We start from the raw sequence: 23156 nt of genomic DNA, 5'->3' as shown, positions 1-23156 counted from the left end.
AAAAATAAAAATCCAAACAGGCCATTCTGTGGCTGGGAAGTTATTTAATTTGAGGGGCAAATAATGTGCATGAAATCACTCACTTTGCACAGCCAAACAGTCAGAGGAAGTCTGTGTGTGCATGCGCACGCTTACCTTCGTCGTCTTTTTTTTCTTCATCTTTAGGGTTTTACAGCAGCTGGTATCCAGTGTTGTATTACTGCCATCTACAGGTTTACCTTTGACCGTGCGCTGACAGTTCCATCATTCTGTCGCTAAACGAACAGCTGATCACACCAAGGTGCTCGCTGACCGCCGATATTTATTAGTTTGGCTCTGCGTTTCCTTTCCTTCGCAACATAACGTCTTTTCTTCTCGCTTTTCATTACTGTAGTCGGTCTTTCCAGTTTCATGTGCAGCCTCCATTTTTCTCTCCTGTTTCAAATTTGTATCCCACAATGCCTTGCGCGAACAGGGAAAGCCCAGTACGTGATACATGACGTAGTATCTTGTGTTGCGTCATGGTGAAGCAGGAAAAAATAGCGGAGAATTTAGGGCCATGTGGCCCTAGTCTGGCTAACGCGACTTCAAAGCTCTGCGAGCATTTGGTCTGGCAAAGATATTAAGCCCAACCGTTTCCCAAAGGCGTGGTTGACCCGCCTCCCTGAAATGCCTCAGTTTGCTACTGGTCAAAGCCAGAAAAGGCTGTGACGAAGCTTAAACCAATCACGTCACTCTTTCCTCTGACGTATGTGACGCGACGGAAACTGCTTGAGTAACAGGAAGAAGATAAATACCTCCAGGGCTGCTCTTTGCTCCGTTTTCAATGAGAACTTCCCGTTGAATGCTTTCAATACAGCATCTACCGCTGTGTCAAAGGCTTGCCGCTGCTCCATGTTCGTAATGTTTCTAGTGAATGAAGCGCTTCCGGCATAGATTCTGTAAACAATCTATGGCTTCCGGTCGCAGTTCTACTACGTCACTGCCTTGAACACGCCTCTACCCAGGGCCGTTGGAGATGCTCAAAGTTGATTGGCTCCCGATTTTTCGGGAGCTTGGAAGAGCTGGAGATAGCTTGCCTTGCCAGACTAAGCTCGCAACAGGCCCTCGTGTTGCGTCATGCTTAGGATGGGCGGGCCCAGGCTAATGTGGCCCTAAATTCATTAATTGTTCTGTTTAGAAAAAAACTAATAAAATTGGAAGTCCATGATTCGAATTCAGTGGCTTTCAGTCCACTAAACAAAAATGTTTAAAAATGGGTGTCAGTGAAAATTCTTTTTATGACCTATCCTTGACAAATCTGAAAGGCAGTCTACCTTTAAGGTGTGTGTGTGTGTGTGTGTGTGTGTGTGTGTGTGTGTGTGTGTGATTATATATGCATATAAAATCACCACAATAGTGGACTTGCTGCCAAGTCTTACCTAAAACTTCAACCCAGTATTTGTCTTGTCCGGATAAGTTTGTCATTTTTCTAGCTTGGCTTTTGGAGTTTTGGTTCCAGCGTTTTGTTCACAGCAGTGCATGATTAATTAAGCGAGAATAATTTTTTTTTTAGCAAGGAAAAACTCTCCACCAAGCTATTTATACCACGCCCCACTCACAAACTGCTATCCAGGTCAGCAAACACTCCACGTCCCTCAGGGTGTGTGCGCGTGTGTGTGTGTGTGTGTGTGTGTGTGTGTGTGTGTGTGTTTTCTGCAGGGAAAGGGAAAAGCCAGGTTGTATAAATATAGCTTTTTGAAACCCTTGTTCCATTCTGTCCTGCCTGTCTAACAGTCTAAACCCTGTCAAAGTCATCCAGTTTTTCGGCTCTGAAAATCTGAAGCTTGGTCTCTGAGGTGATGATTTCAGTGTGGTGGAAATCTGTAGCTGGTTCTTTTGGATAAATGGCCCAGATTAAAGATTTCTGCTGTGACCTTGTAGTCCATAAGTGGTACTCTGTCTGTGTGTGTGTGTCTCTCTCTCTCTCTCTCTCTCTCTCTTGCTGTCTATCTCTGCCTTACATTCTGCCTCTTTGTGTGTCCCCCTGTCTGTGCATCAGTGTGTGTATTCCAGCTGTGCTCCTGCTTTGCTGTGTGTGTGTGTGTGTGTGTGTGTGTGTGTGTGTGTGGTGTGTAGTGTGTACGGGATGCTGTTGGCCCAAACCCCTCCTGTCCTTCCTGTCCCCTCGCTCGTCTCTCTCAGCTCAGATTTGAGAGGGGAACGTCAGCAGCAGCAGTTACACTGAACTAAAGAGCAGCTGGTGTTGACAGCCTTAAACATCCCAAAAATAGCATATTTATGAAAGACAGAATTAATGATCTTTCAGGCTTAAATAAAACAAGTTTCAGGGAGCCATAGCAACACCCCCGTGCCGTTTTCCATGTGACAGCTGCAGACAGGAGAGCAACCAAGTCATCTTCTCTTAAAGATGTGTGAAGAACCAACGAGCAATTTGTACTGTTTGAGATAAAGCAAAAAAGAGAATACAGCTCGAAAGAAAATAATCCAAAAATGTAAGGCTGCATACGAAATAATATTTGAACTGTGATCATGATTTTTGTTTAAATTAATTCAATGGGATTGTGATACTGGTGAGCTTTCAAATTAGCTGACATTAATAATGTTAGCATTTGTTTGGTTTTTTTTTGGTGTATTCAGTCATGCATTTTAAGCCTCACGCACAACCCGCCGCTACGGTAAAAAATTTGGCAAAACCGTGCTTGAGACTTGCGCGACACTTGCGTGTGTTCAGCGCCGTAGAAGGTCGCAGACTGCCCGTGGAGACTTTTGGTCCTGCACATGCAAATTCTACGGCTCTTGTGACAAATTAAGAACGCATACCTACGTATATGTAAATACTTAATTTATTTATCTAGAAGTTTTTCTAAAGATTTAATTTATCTAGAAGTTCTCTCTTTTTTTTCTATTCTATTCTCTGTTTAGGGCGGCACGGTGGTGTAGTGGTTAGCGCTGTCGCCTCACAGCAAGAAGGTCCGGGTTCGAGCCCGTGGCCGGCGAGGGCCTTTCTGTGCGGAGTTTGCATGTTCTCCCCGTGTCCGCGTGGGTTTCCTCCGGGCGCTCCGGTTTCCCCCACAGTCCAAAGACATGCAGGTTAGGTTAACTGGTGACTCTAAATTGACCGTAGGTGTGAATGTGAGTGTGAATGGTTGTCTGTGTCTATGTGTCAGCCCTGTGATGACCTGGCGACTTGTCCAGGGTGTACCCCGCCTTTCGCCCGTAGTCAGCTGGGATAGGCTCCAGCTTGCCTGAGACCCTGTAGAACAGGATAAAGCGGCTAGAGATAACGAGATGAATGAATGATTCTCTGTTAATCCTATAATGATGCTACTGGAATTTTAATTTCCCTGAGGGAACCCTCCCAAAAGGATCAATAAAGTTCTATCTAATCTAATCTAATCTAATCTACGTACGGGACCCGTACTCCTTTTGTACACCTGAACCAAGTCAGCAGCGCGGCTAGTAGGGGCTTTTTGCGATGACAGTAAGACTCATGAGTGACACACAGTCATTGTATTAGTGACATGCCTCAGAAGTACTACACAAGTATTCCACACTTGCTATTCGTGCGGCCCGCAAGACAGAAGTACATCTCACTTTCTACCCCTATGTGTTGGGTGCGCGCAGTGCACACGACCTGCACGCAGTGCAAACGACCTGTACGCGACACGAGGGGCAAGACTCTGGGTATGTATATTGGGGAGGAACCAAAGAACCGATCATGTAGCGTGTAGCATTGTAGAAAGGAAGAAGACCACCTTATTTGCTGTTTTTATTTGAATATATGTTAATTTACCATGCAAACGTCAAATAATAAAACATGAGTATAAGGGAATAACGCATTTTATTACCTTGTAAAAAATCCCAACTAAATAGCCCAACAGTTTGAGCACTGAAACACACTCTGACTCCGAGCTGCTGTCCTGCTCCTACCGTACTCCTGCTGAGTGGTGGGACGGGGTGTCGGGGTGTCCTTGTCCTTATCACTGAGCATGGCACAATGGCCTGACAGCGATAATGGGATTGCAGTGTCCTCACTTCTGGGCATCGTTAGCTGAAACATGCATGAAAATCAGCATATATAATATTAATTACATAAGCATATAGATACTGAAATGAATGTTTAAAGCATGTGTACAGTATTTACCTGTGGAAATACCTCTGGCGGGGTGCTGTGCCTTCTGCCGGCTTGAAGGCATTCTTCTCCCTGTCCGTGCAGGTCTCATCAGTGCTGCTACCATCATCATCATCAAATTCTTCCTCCTCCTCCCCCTCTGCTGTTTCAGGCTGGGTTACTTCACTTTTGCTCGCTTCTTCTTGGGTCCCATTTTCTAAACTTTAAACTGAAAATTTTAAAATTTTTCACACAAAATATCCAACGTTCTTCAGTCGAAAGACAGATGCAGAATGCTGCAGACACGCTGGTTTTATACCCACTCCTGGCTTGCGTCACACACAAGTTGAGTGATTGTAACGTGCTAATCACATGCATCACACACGCTTCACAAGTGCGGCCCGAACTCGGAGCGCAGGAAACTGGTAAAATGCAAGTCTCACACACTCCACACTCACTGAACACACACTGATCACGTGCGTCAGATATACGCTTTCCATGGGCTAACGGTGCAGTTTTTCCCACGCCTCGAGGAAGTCAGGTTTGCAACCTGTACTTGACAAGTACTTTGCCCGTACTCCTCCCCGAAACTTTCGCCCGGGTTCACCGCGACCCTGCGGCACTGTTGCGGGGTTCTTTTGAATACCCCCAAAAAAACAAAAAAAAACAGGCTCAGTCGGAAAATATGGTTGTGGGGTTTTTTTTTCTTTATTGTCCTCACCTCACCAGGTGCAAGCAGTGCCAGAATTTACAACCCAAAATCCAAATAACGTGAAGGAAACAAAAACAAAAATTAAACAGAAATGCACTATATACACAAATGGGGGAGCAAAAAACGAGCTCTTCAACAACTCAACACAAGACTCCCTGTTACCTTCTCCGTAACTCACCACACTCTCCTAGTAGGGCCCAGGCAGCCCCTTTTTATACCCGTAGCCCCTCCCACGAGGCCTAAAAAAACACATAAACAACTTCCCTTCATTGTAGTATTTGGGTTTTTTTCCATAAATAATCATCCCAGGCGGCACGGTGGTGTAGTGGTTAGCGCTGTCGCCTCACAGCAAGAAGGTCCTGGGTTCGAGCCCCGGGGCCGGCGAGGGCCTTTCTGTGTGGAGTTTGCATGTTCTCCCCGTGTCTGCGTGGGTTTCCTCCGGGTGCTCCGGTTTCCCCCACAGTCCAAAGACATGCAGGTTAGGTTAACTGGTGACTCTAAATTGACCGTAGGTGTGAATGTGAGTGTGAATGGTTGTCTGTGTCTATGTGCAGCCCTGTGATGACCTGGCGACTTGTCCAGGGTGTACCCCGCCTTTCGCCCGTAGTCAGCTGGGATAGGCTCCAGCTTGCCTGCGACCCTGTAGAAGGATAAAGCGGCTAGAGATAATGAGATGAGATGAGATAATCATCCCAAACATCCCACAAAAATATACACGTACTATGACCATGGCCAGATTGACATTATTATTAAAACATATTATTTTGCATCACCTGACCTGTCTTCCCCCGCGTCATCCCTCTATATAAGTGACGCCTATTCTCCCACCCGGTTTTGCCGCCGGAAGCGGATGGGTACATTATGGCGGTGCGTTTCTATAGACTGGGTAAGTTTTCATCTGTTTGTGTGTATGCGTCTATGCGTCTTTACATTTGTGCTACCAAGTGTGCACCCTTGGTCGCACTATTGTTCGGGGAGAGGAAGAGAGATGCGTAGTACGTGTGTGTGTGTGTGTGTGTGTGTGTTGCGCCGGCCGCAGTCAGTGACGGAGCTGCTCCGTCACAGGCACGGCTGCGAGCTACCAAACCCTGCGACCCGTGCATGTCCAAAACACTTATGGCAGGTTGTGAGTGAGCCTTTAATTGTGCGTATAATTGGATACTGTGGTGGGTTGTTGATTTATAGTCAGTATTTAAAAGATGAATGCAATTATTGGTGCAAATTGTTAACAGATTTACTGGAAATGTGAGTATGAGTATGCATAAAACTCAAGAGTTATTACCAAACTTTAAAAGGCAGCTGTTTTGGTGTGAGTAGTCAGATTAATAGTATCATAAATTCCAATACATGCCAGGAGATTTTTCCCCAAAATTCTGGATGCCCCTACCAGGAGGTAAAGTCTTAATAATAATAATAATAATAATAATAATAATAATAATACATTTTATTTTTGGTGCCTTTCAGGACACTCAAGGTCACCGTACAAAAACAATAATAAAAGCAATCAATAAAATGAAAAACATAATCAAAATAGTGCAAAAACATAATAAAACAGAAATAAAGTGCAACGGTGGGGTCATTCCAGTCCCTGATTAAAGGGAATATGCTTGTCAGAAAAGGTGGGTTTTGAGGTGAGATTTGAAGGAGATGATGGAATCAGAGTGTTGTATGTCCTGTGGCAGGGAGTTCCAGAGGCGGGGGGCCAAGGGGCTGAAGGCTCTCGACCCCATGGTGGACAAGCAAGCAGGTGGGAGGGTGAGTTGGATGGAGGAAGAGGACCTGAGAGTACGACTGGGTATGTTAGTGCGGAGGAGCTCAGTAAGGTACTGGGGGGCGAGGGTGTTGATGGCCTTAAAGGTAAAAAGTAGGATTTTATAAATGATGCGAAATTTGATAGGAAGCCAATGGAGTTGCTGCAGGACAGGTGTGATATGCCTGAAGGAGGGGGTTCTGGAAATAATTCTGGCGGCAGAGTTTTGAACCAGTTGCAGTTTATGGATGGACTTGTCAGGTAAACCAAAAAGAAGGGAGTTACAATAGTCAAGACGGGATGTAACCAGGGTGTGAACCAGGATAGCGGTACTCTTGGGAGTGAGGGACGGACGCAGGCGTGAGATATTACGTAGATGGAAGTAAACTGACCGACTGACATTATTTATGTGGGACTGGGATGATAGAGTGCTATCAAGGATGACACCCAGACTCTTAACCTGGGGGGAGGGGGGAATTGAGGAGTTGTCAAAGGAAATGGAGAAACTGTTTATTTTTGAAAGGGTGGATTTAGTACCAATGAGAAGGACCTCAGTTTTATCACTGTTAAGTTTAAGGAAGTTATGGGAGAAACAGGATCTGAGTTCCCATAGGCAATCGGAGAGGGAGGTGGGTGGGAGAGAGGAGGTGGGTTTGGTGGACAGGTAGAGCTGGGTGTCATCCGCATAGCAATGGAACTGGATGTTAAATTCATGGAAAATACTGCCAAGAGGGAGGAGATAGATAATGAATAAAAGAGGTCCAAGCACAGGACCTTGGGGTACACCAGAAGAAAGGGGGAATGGTTGGGATGTGAAAGTTTTCAGTTGGACCAACTGAGTGCGGCCAGAGAGATATGATTTAAACCAGTCCAGGGGCGTGTCAGATAGTCCAATAGCAGCTAATCTGTCAATGAGGATGGTGTGGGAGATTGTGTCAAAGGCCGCACTCAAGTCGAGGAAGATGAGGATGGTAAGGAGTGCAGTGTCAGCAGCCATGAGGAGGTCGTTAGTGATTTTGACAAGAGCTGTTTCTGTGCTATGAAGTGGGCGAAAGCCAGACTGGAACTGTTCATAGAGATTATTAAGAGAGAGGTGATCGTGAACCTGAGATGCAACATTTTTTTCCAGGATTTTGGGAAGGAAAGGGAGATTGGAGATGGGATGAATGTTATTGAAATTATTGGGGTCAGCACCAGGTTTCTTAAGAATTGGGGTTACTATGGCTGATTTGAAAGATGAGGGGACAGTACCAGAAGTGAAAGAAGAATGGACAATAGCAGTTAATAGAGGGGTCAGAGAATGGATAGAGGCTTTTACCAGAGAAGTCTTGGCTGTAGATTTCAGCTGGCTGTGGGATCACAGGAAGTGCCTCAGTACTGTTACTCTCTATAGATGACTTGCAATCACGTGATCAAAATGTGCTACGTCATGAGCATCCGCCATGATGGTGGATATACAAAGCAACTAGGACAGCAGCTGCTGAAAGCGTGTCTGTAAACAATGCTGAATTTTCTCAGTATGACAACGATTTGAACGGTCCAGCGAAGATTCGATACAAAGAGAAGATAGAATTGTGTTGTTTTGACCCATATTATTTTAAAAAGTCAGACTTTTCTGAAGATAAGACGCTTCTACCGACCACTGAGTACCCAGATATCGCGTTCTATCTGGTTTGGCTGCTGACGAATCAAGTCTGACCTTGGACGAAACGCAGCCTATGTTCTGAGTGGGTGCCCAGTCTAGATTGTTTCTATCGTATAATTTTGCTGGCGCTCCTAGAAGTGAAATGGTAATACACGTTAAAATTATAACGACAAGAGAACGCTCATTTTATAGCAAAATTCTAGCAACACGAAATAAAATTCTTCCATGATATTATTGAGAAAGCTTTTAAATCTCACCTGAGATAAAACAATTACTGCAAACACGAGCTATTTTGGTTTTAGCCTCTGTTAGATCAGCCCTGCCGATGTTGTTCAGCAGTGCTCGTCTCCTCTCCGTACTAAGCCTCAGAGTTTCTGAATCACGGACGGAATTCTAAAAAATCGGAATGTGCCACGGTCACGAGTACTGTTGTGACCACAACCATATACAGCGCACAGATATGGCAGAGCTAAAAGAACGCTTAAAGCAGTGGAAAAACAAAGAGAGTTGCGCACACGTGACTATGTTTTGTATGGAATGTCACTTGACCCCGCATTTGTATATCCACCAACATGGCCGACATCCGGGTTTCTATTTTGCTTTGACGTCACTTGCAAGTCAAGGATAGTGATAGGCTTCACCAACTGTTATTTTTCAGAATGCCACTCATTCTGCAATGAGTGTACTGCAGAAAATTATCACAACTTAAGAAATTTTGTTAAGAATATATAATATATCAACTATACATCAAAGGGGCGTAAACTCAGTTTTTCAGTGCTTGTGCACATACCAACCCATAAACTCTGAAGTAAGACACCCAGTCAGTTTCTTTTGGGCTGTCTATTTCAGAAAACATGCACTTCAACAAGCTGTTCAGATTTGTCTCCACTTTCTACGTCACAAATGGAGTTCATTAGAACTATGCCGCCCCCTCATCTGAGTATCTCCACTCATGGCTTGAGAACTGCCTTCGTGAATGAATCTTCATGAGGAAAATGCTGCCTAATTGCTGGGTTTCACGTGACGTCACATCCGCCTCATTAGTTACTCAAAACTTAGCTGGTGGTCTCCCAAAGCTCAGTTGACAAAGCATTTGTACAAAGAAGGTGCATTGCTCACATGAAAAATGCCTTACGCTTGCGTTGTTTTAGGTTGTTTGAATCGATTAAACCGTGAAACTGATAAAAGTTTCTTCAGGGTTCCCTGTGGACTAATAAAAAAGGGTGAATGAACACAGGATTTCACAAAAAGACGTTGAGAAAGGTGGCTTTTGAACCTCTCGCTGAAATCGAAGGGAGCCGAGTCGAAGCACGCTCGAGTTTGCAGTGATCACTTGATGAAAGGTTTGTATCTCCCTCTCAGCTATGGCCTTAGTGTTTTCCAAGTACTTTTCTTGCTACCGTATGTGTCGTTATTTTATGGTACTTTTTTTAGTCACGAAGCACTAAAGTCCCCAGCTGTTTCTTTGTTTACTCCTCACAAAGTCCATATGCATGAAGGTCGCGACAAAATTCTTCCCCAGCCGTACAGTTACAATGCGCCGTGATCACTTCTCCGTCTTGTTTAACTAAGATCCAGGTCTTTAAAGGGGTTTCTGATGATCTTTGTGAATGATTTAGCTGAGAGATAAGAGCCAACACAAGTGAGAATCAAGCAAACTGTTGTTTCTTTACACTTCAACTTGCAGCACTTCGTTGTAAAGACACAAACAAAAAGCTTAAAAAAAACACACACGGGCAAAAACAATACAGGATTCATTCGGCGGCAACTTGATAGCGAGGTCCTTTACCCAGCCACGTACAAAAAAGTTGTAAGCCTCCATACGCTTCCATGCTTTCATCTGTTTTGCGGTGTAGAAGGACGTCTGCAACACCAGATAGTTCGAGATGTCGGGGAACTCGACTGAAGGGTCGTTTTCGAGATCGTATGACAAATCCTTCTTTCCCAGACTGTAGGGGTCGATTCCATTGCACATAGCAATCTTCTGAATAGATCTAAAGTGAGCAGTGGCTTCTAGATTACGAGCATACTCTGATAAGTTATCGCTAGTTGTTTGTACTACGGCAGCCGTTTAGACCACCAGCTGTTTCACTTCCGGTAAAACAGCTAAGAAAAGTCACATGACTTGGACTTTTGCACAACCCAGCAATCGGCTGGTGGAAGAGGTGCGTGGGGTGAGCAGTGGCTGATTATCATTTAAAGGAGCAGGCATTCAAATCAGCTGTTTCAAGAGGATTGTCTATAGAGGGTGAGAAGGGCGCTGTGGTGATTTATCTTCGTGTTTTGTTTTTTTTTTGACCAAAGCATGTCACAGATATTTCTGTGTCAACTTGTAGAAAATGGGTATGTCACCTTTAACCTGCAAATGTTGATTTCATGTGGTATTCTGCCTCTGCTGCGAGGTTTTTATGGATAGGTCTAATTACTGGGTGCCAATAGTTCTGGAGTTGACAGTCACAGGATTATCAAAGTGGACAGATTTGATTAAAATGTAAATGATCAAGTGTCAAAATGATTTTTCCCGTAAATTGGTGAAATAACCCCGGAAAATTGTAATTTAAATTAGGGCTGGGCGATATATGGATAAATGATAATTATTGAAGATATGACCATTCATATCATCAGACAATTGAATATCGTGAGTATTGCGATTTGGCCGAAATAGCAACTTTCCTCCAGAAATGAACAGAGAGCTGCAATGCTTTTACCCTCACGAATACATCAATGAAGAGTCTGTGTACTAGCTGTATGCTAACTTAATAAATACTATCCCTATTATATTACAGACCATGAGTTGGTCTAATGGTTAGCATGTCCGCCTCTTGACCAGGAGATTGAGAGTTCTACTCGCAGTCAGGTCATACCAAAGACCATCATAGAAATGGTACCTACTACTGCCTGGCAAGGCACGCTGCAATACAGATGTGAGTGGGAAAGTCAAACTCTTGCAGTTACCAGAGGACCAGCCCCGCACTGTAACCCTAGCTGTATAGGCGAGAGGCCGAGGGCTATCGAAATGGAGATTGGTGCTGCACCCATACGCCTAAACAGTTGGTTAGTACTGGGACAGGAGACTGCCTGGGAAGACCAGATTCTGGTGTGAGAGGGACTTGATGATTATATTACAGTCTCTGTGGCAGGACGAGTAGACACCAGGTCATTGGTGGAAAAAAACCCAACAGGGCTTTATTAACCCTAAACTGGAGTAAGCAGCGGAAAAAAATGTACAGAAAGCAAGGCCAAAACACTGGGAAGAAAAACAAATATGGGTTGAGTTCTGGATCAAAGAGCAAAAAAAAAAAACAGTGTGCAAGCACAGCACTGGAGCTCATAAACAGGTGCCCTGTGACGTCCAACGTCCGATGAGCCCGAAGGTGCTCAGAGGTGTGCAGAAGAGCGCATTCGCGCCCCCTGGCACTAAGGTGTCTGGATACTTATAAACAGTCTGACTTTGCTGTCATGTTCTCATCTCATCATCTCTAGCCGCTCTATCCTTCTACAGGGTCGCAGGCAAGCTGGAGCCTATCCCAGCTGACTACGGGCGAAAGGCAGGGTACACCCTGGACAAGTCGCCAGGTCATCACAGGGCTGACACATAGACACAGACAACCATTCACACTCACATTCACACCTATGGTCAATTTAGAGTCACCAGTTAGCCTAACCTGCATGTCTTTGGACTGTGGGGGAAACCGGAGCACCCGGAGGAAACCCACGCGGACACCGGGAGAACATGCAAACTCCGCACAGAAAGGCCCTCGCCAGCCACGGGGCTCAAACCCGGACCTTCTTGCTGTGAGGCGACAGCGCTAACCACTACACCACCGTGCTGCCCGCTGCCATGTTCTGATGTCAAAAATATCATGATATAATTTTTAAATAATATCGCCCAGCCCTAATTTCGTTATTGAGCAAAATAATTGTGATGATCATTTTAGCCGTTATCATGCAGCCTTACTGAAAAGGAAAAGAGAACATTTTTCTCGGATTTTGGTTACGATTGGTTTCTCTCCTGTTGGGACATCAGGGCAGCTTTGTGCTTCTCCATACCTTGTTTAATCCGACTTAACATGTCACTCATTTAGGATGGGTATGTTCAGTGAGCAAAACCCTGCACATGATTCTTACACAAGATTTCATCTTATAGGAAATACAGTGTCTTGCAAAAGTATTCATCCGCCTTTGTGTTTGTCCTGTTTTGTTGCATTACAAGCTGGAATTAAAATGGATTTTGGGGGGGGGTTAGCACCATTTGATTTACGCAACATACCTACCACTTTAAAGATGCAAATTATTGTTTTATTGTGACCCAAACAATAATTAAGATGAAAAAACATAAATCTGGAGTGTGCATAGGTATTCACCCCCCCCCCCCCCCCCCAAAAAAAAAAGTCAGTACTTTGTAGAACCACCTTTTGCTGCAATTACAACTGCAAGGTATGTGTCTATTAGCTTAGCACATCTAGCCACTGGGATTTTTGCCCATTCCTCAAGGCAAAACTGCTCCAACTCCTTCAAGTTAGATGGGTTGTGTTGGTGTACAGCAATCTTCAAGTTATGCCACAGATTCTCAACTGGATTGAGGTCTGGGCTTTGACTAGGCCATTCCAAGACATTTAAATGTTTCCCTTTGAACCACTCCAGTGTAGCTTTAGCAGTATGTTTAGGGTCATTGTCCTGCTAGAACGTGACCCTTTGTCCTAGTCTCAAACCTCTGGCTGACTCAAACAGGTTTTCCTCCAGAATTGCCATGTATTTAGTGCCATCCATCTTTCCTTCAGTCCTGACCAGCTTTCCTGTCCCTGCAGATGAAAAATATCCCCACAGCATGATGCTGCCACCACCATGCTTCATTATAGGGATGGTGTTCTCAGGGTGTTGGGTTTGCACCACACATGGCATTTCCCATGATGGCCAAAAAGATCAATTTTAGTCTCATTTGACCAGAGAATCTTCTTCCATGTGTTTGGGGAGTCTGCTACATGCTGTTGGGGAAACTGCAAACGTGTTTTCTTAAGCAAAGACTTTTTTCTGTCCACTCTTCCATAAAGCCCCGCTCTGTGGAGTGTATGGCTTAAAGGGGTCCTATGGACAGATACTCCCATCTCCGCTGTGGATTTTTGCAGCTCCTTCAGTGTTATCTTTGGTGTCTTTGTTGCATCTCTAATTAATGCCCTCCTTGCCCGGTCTGTGAGTTTTGGTGGGCGGCCTTCTCTTGTCAGGTTTGTAGTGGTGCCATATTCTTTCCATTTTGCTATAATGGATTTAATGGTGCTCTCTGGGATATTCAAAGTTTGGGATATTTTTTATAACCCAACCCTGATCTATACTTCTCCACAACTTTGTCTCTGACCTGTTTGGAGGCTCCTTGGTTTTCATGCTGCTTGCTTCATAGTGTTGCAGAGTCAGGGTCCTTCCAGAACAGGTTGATTTATACATACATCATGTGACAGATCATGTGACACTTTGATTGCACACAGGTGGATCTTAATCAACTAATTATGTGACTTATGAAGTGAATTGTTTGGACCAGCTCTTATTCAGGGGTTTCATACGAAAGGGGGTGAATACTTATGCACACTCCAGATTTCTGTTTTTTTATCTTAATTATTGTTTGCATCACAATAAAACAATTTGCACCTTTAAAGTTATAGGCATGTTGTATAAATCAAATGATGCAAACCCTCCAAAAATCCATTTTAATTCCAGCTTGTAATGCGACAAAACAGGACAAAAACCAAGGGGGATGAATACTTTTGCAAGGCACTGTAAAACAGGCATTCTTCATTTTCAGCGGGTTTGTTATGACATTACGGATGTTGTGATAAAACAGTGTGCAAAGCTTTGCCTATTGAACACAGCCTAGGCCATGTTCTTGGGTGAAAGGTGGGCGATTTCTCCTCGCCTCCTCTTTATTTAAAACTCACTGTTGTCGTGTTTACTACAAAGAAATGGTCTGCATGCGGGCCCCTCATAACTCAGCTCTTTCTTTTTTCTTTTCTGCATTTCTTTCCTTTCCTTTCTTCTACTTCTTCTTCTTCTGTTGTTTTTTTTCCTTTTCTACATTTGTAGCTAAACTAAGATTTTCCATGCATGAGGGCAGTGCTAACACTCATAGCAGGACTATGGCTGCTGACGCCAAGCTGCAAAAATGCATGAGGAGAGCTCGAGGCCTACAACAGCGCATTCAGCAGCAACAACAACAGCAAGAGCAGCCGCAGGAGCCCGGCCGCCCACAGGGGCCACGCAGGTACATCCACTGTCTCCTCCCCGTGTATGTCCGGCTTCCTGCTTGTCCAAAAACACTCAGCCCGCTCCCTTCTGTCTGTCTGTCTGTCTGTCTGTCTGTCTGTCTGTGGTTTCACCTGAGAAACAGATGCCAAAGGTTTTGAGATCGAGAGAGATGCTGTTTTTATATTCGCATGCCCTCTAGATTATGTGTTATGTTGCTTGTGTCTCTGCCGTATGAAAGTCACCCAGAACTTGTTTCTGGAAGACAAAATATATATTTTAAACATTTAATGTTAAGATATTTGATGTAGTAGCTCCAGAAAAAATGTCACTGGACAGTTTAAAATGCACAGAACACACTGACTTTATTAAGAGATACTGGATTCATGAATATGCAAAATGGTACATTACAGGTGTGGTAAGCCCTGATGTGGGTGAAGCACGGCAGGCGGGAGATGATGTTCACACAATTTATTTTCAATACTTTCACCTTCATTCATTTGCTCCTCAGACACACACATGTTCTGGTCGCGACAGCTCCTTTCTCTATCCTCACTGCAACAAACACACAACATTAATTGACGACAGGTGCATTGACTTTGCCACTCACTTTCCCTGACCCCGCCCTCTATTCATTCATTCACAAGCCAACGCTTGGCCACACCCCCACAACAGGTCTTGTCCTATAAATCTTATCCAGAGCAACATACCCAGAACAACACAGGAAGTAGTTGGGGGTTTGGTGGCTTGCTCAAGGCCATTCCTGCTGATCCAGGGAATTGAACCAGCAACCTTTTGGTTCCAAAGCTGCTTCTCTAACCATTAAGCCATAGCTTCCCCGAAACAACTTGTTACTGCTAAGAGTTACTAATTAAATATAACAATTTTTCCAATATAAATGAGAGATGAACGAGTCGACATATAAATCTGGAATTGACAGTTGTATTGGTGTTTTGAATTCTCTGATATTAACTGACACCCCTGAAAACCCCGCCCCTTCCCCATCTCTCATTAATATTTTCGACTAGTGTTCTCATCTCAACTCGATTTTTCTGCCTGATGATGAGGGTTAGCATGGTCACTTTCTGTCAAGGTACAAGGAGAATGTTTTAGAGTTCATTCATGTGAAATAAAAGCCATTAATATACTGAAGGTTTGACGTAGCTAACTTAAAGAAGTGTATATTTAACATTAGTATTTGTTAGTGTGTTTTTATTTAGTTTTGGGGTTTTTTAAGTGAACATTAATATACAGTACTGAGCAAAAGTCTGAGGCACCCTAATTTTTTTTCACACAAACTTTGTTATAGATTTCTATTGTATGACTTGTACATTATCGAGTCGGTACAAAAATATTTTAGAGTCTGAACGCTCGTTAATTTTCTCATCTCATTATCTCTAGCTGCTTTATCCTGTTCTACAGGGTCGCAGGCAAGCTGGAGCCTATCCCAGCTGACTACGGGCGAAAGGCGGGGTACACCCTGGACAAGTCGCCAGGTCATCACAGGGCTGACACATAGACACAGACAACCATTCACACTCACATTCACACCTACGGTCAATTTAGAGTCACCAGTTAACCTAACCTGCATGTCTTTGGACTGTGGGGGAAACCGGAGCACCCGGAGGGAACCCACGCGGACACGGGGAGAACATGCAAACTCCACACAGAAAGGCCCTCATCGGCCACGGTGCTCGAACCTGGACCTTCTTGCTGTGAGGCGACAGCGCTAACCACTACACCACCGTGCCGCCACAAAATTAAATGTTACAGAAAAAATTTTTGTATCTGAGCAGCATTTTACATAAGAGCCCACTTTTCAGATTAAAAAACAAAACATAATGAAGGCTGCTGGGTTTTGGTGCAAAATGAAGAAGCGAGTGTGACAAAGTGTCCAGAAGAACTGGGGCTGGTTCTGTAAGATGCTCAGTAAAACCTACAGCTCATTTCCGCATAAAACTGCACTCATTGGACCTGAGACTACTATTTTTTTTTAAAGCAAAGGATTGTCTTACATCAAATACTGACTTTGTTTTATTTATTATGGCTTAATGCTTACTGTTTATAGTATTTTTTTTAACTTTGAAACATTTCATTTCATTATTTTTAAGCCATTTTTTTGTCTCCAGTATTTATTTACATGTGCCTAAGATTTTTACACAGTACTGTATATTAGGGATGATGCCAAAAATGGTCAAAAGTCCTTTTCAAGTACAGTACTTTTTCCTTTCTAAAAAAAGATTAAACAGGTGTATAATTAATTGTCAAATCCATCATGTTGGCAATCATTTTAATGGTAATGATAACTATAAAGTGATTAAAAACGTTGTTTGCTTGCTCTCCTGTGCTGGTCAGAGCACAAAGTTTCAAACATTGTAGTCAAGTCGGTTATGGTAGAAACTGGAGTGCATGTTGTTAAAATGTAGACATGACAAACGTTTTTATTATCCTCCCGCTGGCCAAAAGGCCCGAAAGGGGATTATGTCGTGACAAAGTCCGTCTGTCCATCCATCTGTCCGTCCCAGGAAGGGTACTCACTTTCTGAAATCAAGTCCTCTCACAATTTTTGGAGGAATTTCACGAAACTTGATAGAACTTTTTGTTATATGTCGGTAATACACATATTGCAATTTCGTTAAATTCGGTCACATTTTACCAGAGTTACAGTCCTTGATTAATAAAATTATACTTTGACAATTTCATGAAGGTGTGCTTGCCTTGAAATCAACTCCTCTCAGAATTTGTGGAGGAATTTCACCAAACTTGGTAAAAGGCTTTGTTATATGATCGTTATACGCATATTGAAATTTTGTTTAATTTGGGTAAATTTTACCAGAGTTATGCCTTTGATTATTAACAAACTTGTACTTTGGCAATTTCATCAAGGTGTGCTTGCTTTTTGAAATCAACTTCCCTCACAATTTTTATCCCCCGCTGGCCGAAAGGCCCGAAGGGGGATTATGTCATGGCGGTGTCCATCTGTCCCTGGAAGGGTGCTCAGCTTCAGAAATCAACTCCTCTCACAATTTTTGGAGGAATTTCACGAAACTTGGCAGGATTCTTTGTTATATGTCGGTAATACGCATATTACAATTTCGTTCAATTCAGTCACATTTTACCAGAGTTATGGCATAGTTGCCAGCGGGGGCTATTGTGCTCTCAGAGCACTCTTGTTATTAATTGCTGTAGGTAAAATAATTTCCCTAAAATGGCAAGAAAGAAAGTGGAAAGTGTGCATGTAAACTTTTCTACCGTCTCTATCTTAACTGACAGAAGATCATCACCCAGGCACCTGGTGGTTATGGTAAACCCGTGTGTATATACACACCCTTTCAAAAATGTGCTGTTTTTACATCAGCCCCATACATACTACTGTATAACTTTAGTTTCTTTTTGCATTTGTTGTGTGACTGTGAGCATCCTAGTGGATTGGGGCTAGAAGATGTGTAATGATTTCTGGTAAACTCGAGAAGCAGAGGTCAGCCACCCACGCTGCCAGTACAGCTTATACAAGAGGAAGAGGACAGCACATCACTTTCAGCACAGCCGCTACTTTCATTATAGCCCTGAGCTTATTACGGAATCTGCGGTGTTTGCTGCCGCTCTTGTCAGATGATAGTCACACTACAGGGGAACTGGCACTGCAGTCAGCGGGAGACGCTGCAGTGTGATCAATGGAGTGTGGCTATTTCTCTCCCCACTTTTTTTTCTTCTTCTCTTATTTGTCCCTATCGATCAGAAGTGCTGATGTGATATATGGGCTGACCCGGCCGAAGCCCCCTGGGTAATTAGCTAACGTGCTGCTTGAGGAGTATTTACGGGAAGTTGGTGCACTAGCACATTCATCAGGAATGTTTGCCCTCATACTTTGCACGCTGCCCCAATCAACGCTGTAGTAGTCAGGCTCAATGAGCTGCCCTTTAAGTACACTAGCAGGCTCCTAAACGCTCTTTGTTAAACATGGTTTTTCATCTTAGTCATTCCTTTCTCTAACATATCCTGAAAGAAAACCGGTGCTTCCTCGACCAAAGCTCTGAGCTCAGCTATAACGGTAAAATTGTCTCACTCACTTTAGTCAGCATATCAGGTGAAAATTCAATTCAAATCGCTTGAAACTGCTCTCATTGAATTCGGAATTGAAGGCAGAACAACATACTTTTTACAGAATTAAAATATGTTCATCCGTTCTTGAGATATTACAAATCCAAAATTAAAAAAAACGACTTAATTTTTAGAAAACTGCCGTAATATTCTGTATGAGGATCACATGGTCCAAAATGGGCCTCATTAACCAATGAGATCAAATGTTTTTTTCTTAATAACTTTTCTATTTTTTAAGATATTTACATGGAAATTGGCAGGCACATACACTACCGTTCAAACGTTTGGGGTCACTTTGAAATGTCCTTATTTTTGAAAGAAAAGCACTGTTCTTTTCAATGAAGATCACTTTAAACTAATCAGAAATCCACTCTATACATTGCTAATGTGGTAAATGACTATTCTAGCTGCAAATGTCTGGTTTTTGGTGCAATATCTCCATAGGTGTATAGAGGCCCATTTCCAGCAACTATCACTCCGGTGTTCTAATGGTACAATGTGTTTGCTCATTGCCTCAGAAGGCTAATGGATGATTAGAAAACCCTTGTACAATCATGTTAGCACAGCTGAAAACAGTTGAGCTCTTTAGAGAAGCTATAAAACTGACCTTCCTTTGAGCAGATTGAGTTTCTGGAGCATCACATTTGTGGGGTCGATTAAATGCTCAAAATGGCCAGAAAAATGTCTTGATTATATTTTCTATTCATTTTACAACTTATGGTGGTAAATAAAAGTGTGACTTTTCATGGAAAACACAAAATTGTCTGGGTGACCCCAAACCTTTGAACGGTAGTGTAGATGGCTGTATACTGAACACGAAGTTTGAAAAATTAGTAAAAACACATTATGCAAATTAGCATTTGGTTATTATTAACTATGCTAATCAGGTAATACCGTTAAATCGGTACACTGTTCTTCAAAGTTTCACCAAATGGCTTTATTTGTGCAATATACATGTGAAGCTGATCTTAACTCTCATTTATACATCACACAGCAGGAGAAATCAATGTTAATTATAAAATATGCATCAATAAGCACTGAATGTCATTCACATCTACCATTCTCTATCAAAATCAAAAAGTAATAAAATATTATTTTTAATACCCTCTTTGTGCTCTGTAGGCCTTTGTATTTCTAAGTCGGGCCTACTAGTGTTTATATGAAAGAATATAAATAATTATTCCGATTAATATTCACAGCTTTCAAGGCGAACCTCAAAAAAACTGTGTGAGTCACATCCAATAAACAATTCACATTAACTGAACTGAAATTCACACTCGTGTTTCTGACTTCCGTTTTTTAAAATCTCATACCAACCACTAAGATCTCAATATTTTTCATCAAAGCAACTACAGTTATATTTTAAAATATTTATTTATTTACATGAATCAGTTCAATTTGAGGGGGCGGCACAGTGGTGTAGTGGTTAGCGCTGTCGCCTCACAGCAAGAAGGTCCTGGGTTCGAGCCCCGGGGCCGGCGAGGACCTTTCTGTGTGGAGTTTGCATGTTCTCCCCGTGTCCGCGTGGGTTTCCTCCGGGTGCTCCGGTTTCCCCCACAGTCCAAAGACATGCAGGTTAGGTTAACTGGTGATTCTAAATTGACCGTAGGTGTGAATGGCTGTCTGTGTCTATGTGTCAGCCCTGTGATGACCTGGCGACTTGTCCAGGGTGTACCCCGCCTTTCGCCCGTAGTCAGCTGGGATAGGCTCCAGCTTGCCTGCGACCCTGTAGAAGGATAAAGCGGCTAGAGATAATGAGATGAGATGAGTTCAATTTGAAAAAATAAGTAGGTAAAGCTACGAAAAATCACTTCAAAGCCTCCTGTGAATCATAACATCAAAACTAGCTGACCGAAAATTTTGCTGAATTCTTCATCAGAAACAGTGAGAGCGAGAGAACATCCCTGTAAAAGTTATCTGATTGATATTCATGAGTAATCCAGTCGAAAACTGATCAGAAGAGAGAGAGAGAGAGCCTGAGCACTTTCCCGTGACTCAAAAAGCACCGACAGTTTCCCGACGTCCCGCGAGCAGAGTTTTTACTCTGTTGTACCGACTTCAACCTGCTGTTACTCCCAAAATACTGAACAGATCTTAACGAGATAAATTTATTTGGAAAGCAGAAATTATAAGCTTTTTAGTGATAGTATTCATGATAGAAAATATTCAAGAGTTAAGCAATGACAGATTCGGAAATTCAGATGAGCGTCTGCATGCACAATTTTCACAGCACGGCCAGCGAGCGTCTGATACGCCTAACTTTAGTTATTTGTGCTTTGACCCATAATAATTAGCTGTACTGTTGTTTTATTAGTCCTTAGAAACAGCTTCTGAACACCTTATGAAGATGGAAGAGGAATTTAAATACTGACCAGTGTGTGTTTGGAAATTTAAGGACAACTTGTTAAGTACGTGGATATAATTCTCGAGGAAACCAGCTATTCAATCCGACTGATAAATGGGCAGTAAAGTTTATAGGCGTATTTATTTCTACTTTAAATCTTCTGCTTTATTCACTGTCTATGAAAATGATGTCAAGGTCATTCTGTGCACATGGTGTGTGTGTGTCTGTGTGTGTGTGTGTTCATACGTATGTATGTCATGTTAACCAAGATCAAACTGCCTCAAGTCTCCTTGAGCTTGGTCTCTTGATGACAAAGTGCCTTATAAAAGTGCCTTTGGCCGTATCATAAATCTTTTCACAATTAACGAAAAAAACGTGTGAAAATGGGTTGAGTCCTTTCTTTTCAGGGCTTTTCAACAAACTACTCATACGTATCTCCTCCATAAATAATGAAACGCAAAGTTAAAAGACTGAAGAATGATAAAAGCCACGATTTTCTAAAATGTCTGAGAATGTTATGTTCTTTAGTAACCAGTTGCTGACGCTGTCACTCTTTGATTTTGCCCTTCCTTTTTTGCAGTGAACAGCCTGGCTCGGTCCAAATACTGCTGACAGACAATCAGGAGGAGGTCTGGGAAGTCAATCAAGACGCATCCCTTGGCCCGCCGCCTCCTGCCCAGATGAATCCACTCACCTCTAATTCACTTTCTGCTTTGAAACGCCCGTCACTTAACACTCCCCACACTCCCATACCTCAGCCATGGCCAGAAGACCCGACTCAAGGAAGTGATCAGTCACTGAAAGCCACAGAATACGATGGTGTGAAACTTTCCGATGTCCTGCAGGCCTCAGGCGGGCAGATCCGACCCATCCATAAGCACCTGGCCATCTCTCTGCCATCTCTTCCCCTGAAATTCTGGGGTGTTCTGGATGAAGATGAAGAGCTTTCCCAACACCAGCCTCCTTTAGCTTCCTCCACTACATCCCCTGCTTCATCCCTATGGAGGGGCACTTCTGACACCCCCCATCCTAATGTAGCAAACACATTGCCTCAGCCTGAGAAGAGTGTACAGGAACACCCCAGAGCCCCCATCTGGCAACCCTTACGCAATCCTCCCTTTCTCCCGTCACCCGTGTTATCGCGCTCCAGCCCCAGACACGCCCCTCCTCCTGTCACAGCTCGTCATTGGTCCTCGTGGAGCCTGGACCGCCCTGATGCCGTGGTCACGCCTCATGAGACCCCACCAGATCAGAGCCACCTCATTAGACCCACTGTCTCTCCACGCTCACATGGATGGAATGGTCCACCCCATAGTCCAATGAGCTCCAGGAACAAGAATATCAAAAAGTTTGCCAGCTCTCAGTTTGAGCCAAAACTAGAGGCTGAGGCTGCAGAGAACGAGGAGAAGGAGCTTTCAGAGCTGGACTCGCTGTACCAGGCTAGTCTTCGAGCAGGCCGTCGTCAAAGCCCGGCCGCTGGGAAACCAGGAGGTATGTCTATCATATGCTCCTCATATTGTGAAAACACAATAAAAGTACAAATACCTGTTTTATCTTTTGCTCATATTTATTCTGTAAATATGGGCTGCTGTGTGTGTCTAAGTCTAAAGTCCTTCCCACACCATGTGGCGCATTAGGTGGCCCCGATCTCAGTTTCCATAGCCCTCAGCCTCTGGCCTATTATATAGCTAGGGTTACAGTGGGGGGCTAGTCCTCTGGTAACCACAAGAGTTTGACTCTCCACTCACATCTGTATTGCAGCATGCCTTGCCAGGTGGCAGTAGGTACCATTTTTATGATGGTCTTTTGGTATGACCCGACCGTGAGTAGAACTCGCGATCAAGAGGCGGACACGCTAACAACGAGGCCAACTCGCAGTCACATCTGTGTGTGTATAGAGGATATTATACAGTTGCGCAAAGATATGAAGATTATGTTCTCATGTTGAAAATATTTTCACTCATTCGCTTTGCTCACTCATGATATATACGTACATTCACCACTCAAAGATAAACTTCATATATTCGTGCAACCGTGTAATATTCTTTATATTATACAGACACATCCACAAAAAAAATACACAAATACAAAATACAAAAGAATTTTAATTTTGAATCGGTTTCCCATCTTGACAACATGCATTCAATCAGTGGGGAAATACTGGGAGTGACATCATCAGAGTGAAATATCAGAAATTGTTATACATACAGGACACCTTTTCAGTGGAATAAAAACGTGTTCTATTCCCTTCTTGCAGGTTCCATTCATTTGGTTTGATAG

At 43.3% G+C, this 23156-nt stretch overlaps 1 protein-coding gene across 7 annotated transcripts in view; it reads left to right on the top strand.

Annotated features, from left to right (window-relative positions):
• Positions 1-23156, top strand: part of usp54b (ubiquitin specific peptidase 54b) — a 362268-nt gene that overhangs the window by 321695 nt on the left and 17417 nt on the right. For all 7 annotated transcript variants that reach the window (XM_060940231.1, XM_060940227.1, XM_060940226.1 and 4 more), the window contains 2 exons: positions 14273-14450; positions 21457-22367. In XM_060940231.1, the coding sequence (XP_060796214.1) occupies positions 14273-14450; positions 21457-22367 (1089 nt within the window). The remainder of the gene's footprint in view (positions 1-14272; positions 14451-21456; positions 22368-23156) is intronic.

Source organism: Neoarius graeffei, chromosome 14 (assembly GCF_027579695.1).
Source record: "Neoarius graeffei isolate fNeoGra1 chromosome 14, fNeoGra1.pri, whole genome shotgun sequence".
Taxonomy (NCBI): Eukaryota; Metazoa; Chordata; class Actinopteri; order Siluriformes; family Ariidae; genus Neoarius; species Neoarius graeffei.
Note: the sequence above shows the minus strand (reverse complement) of the source record. Positions and strands in the feature narration are given on the sequence as shown.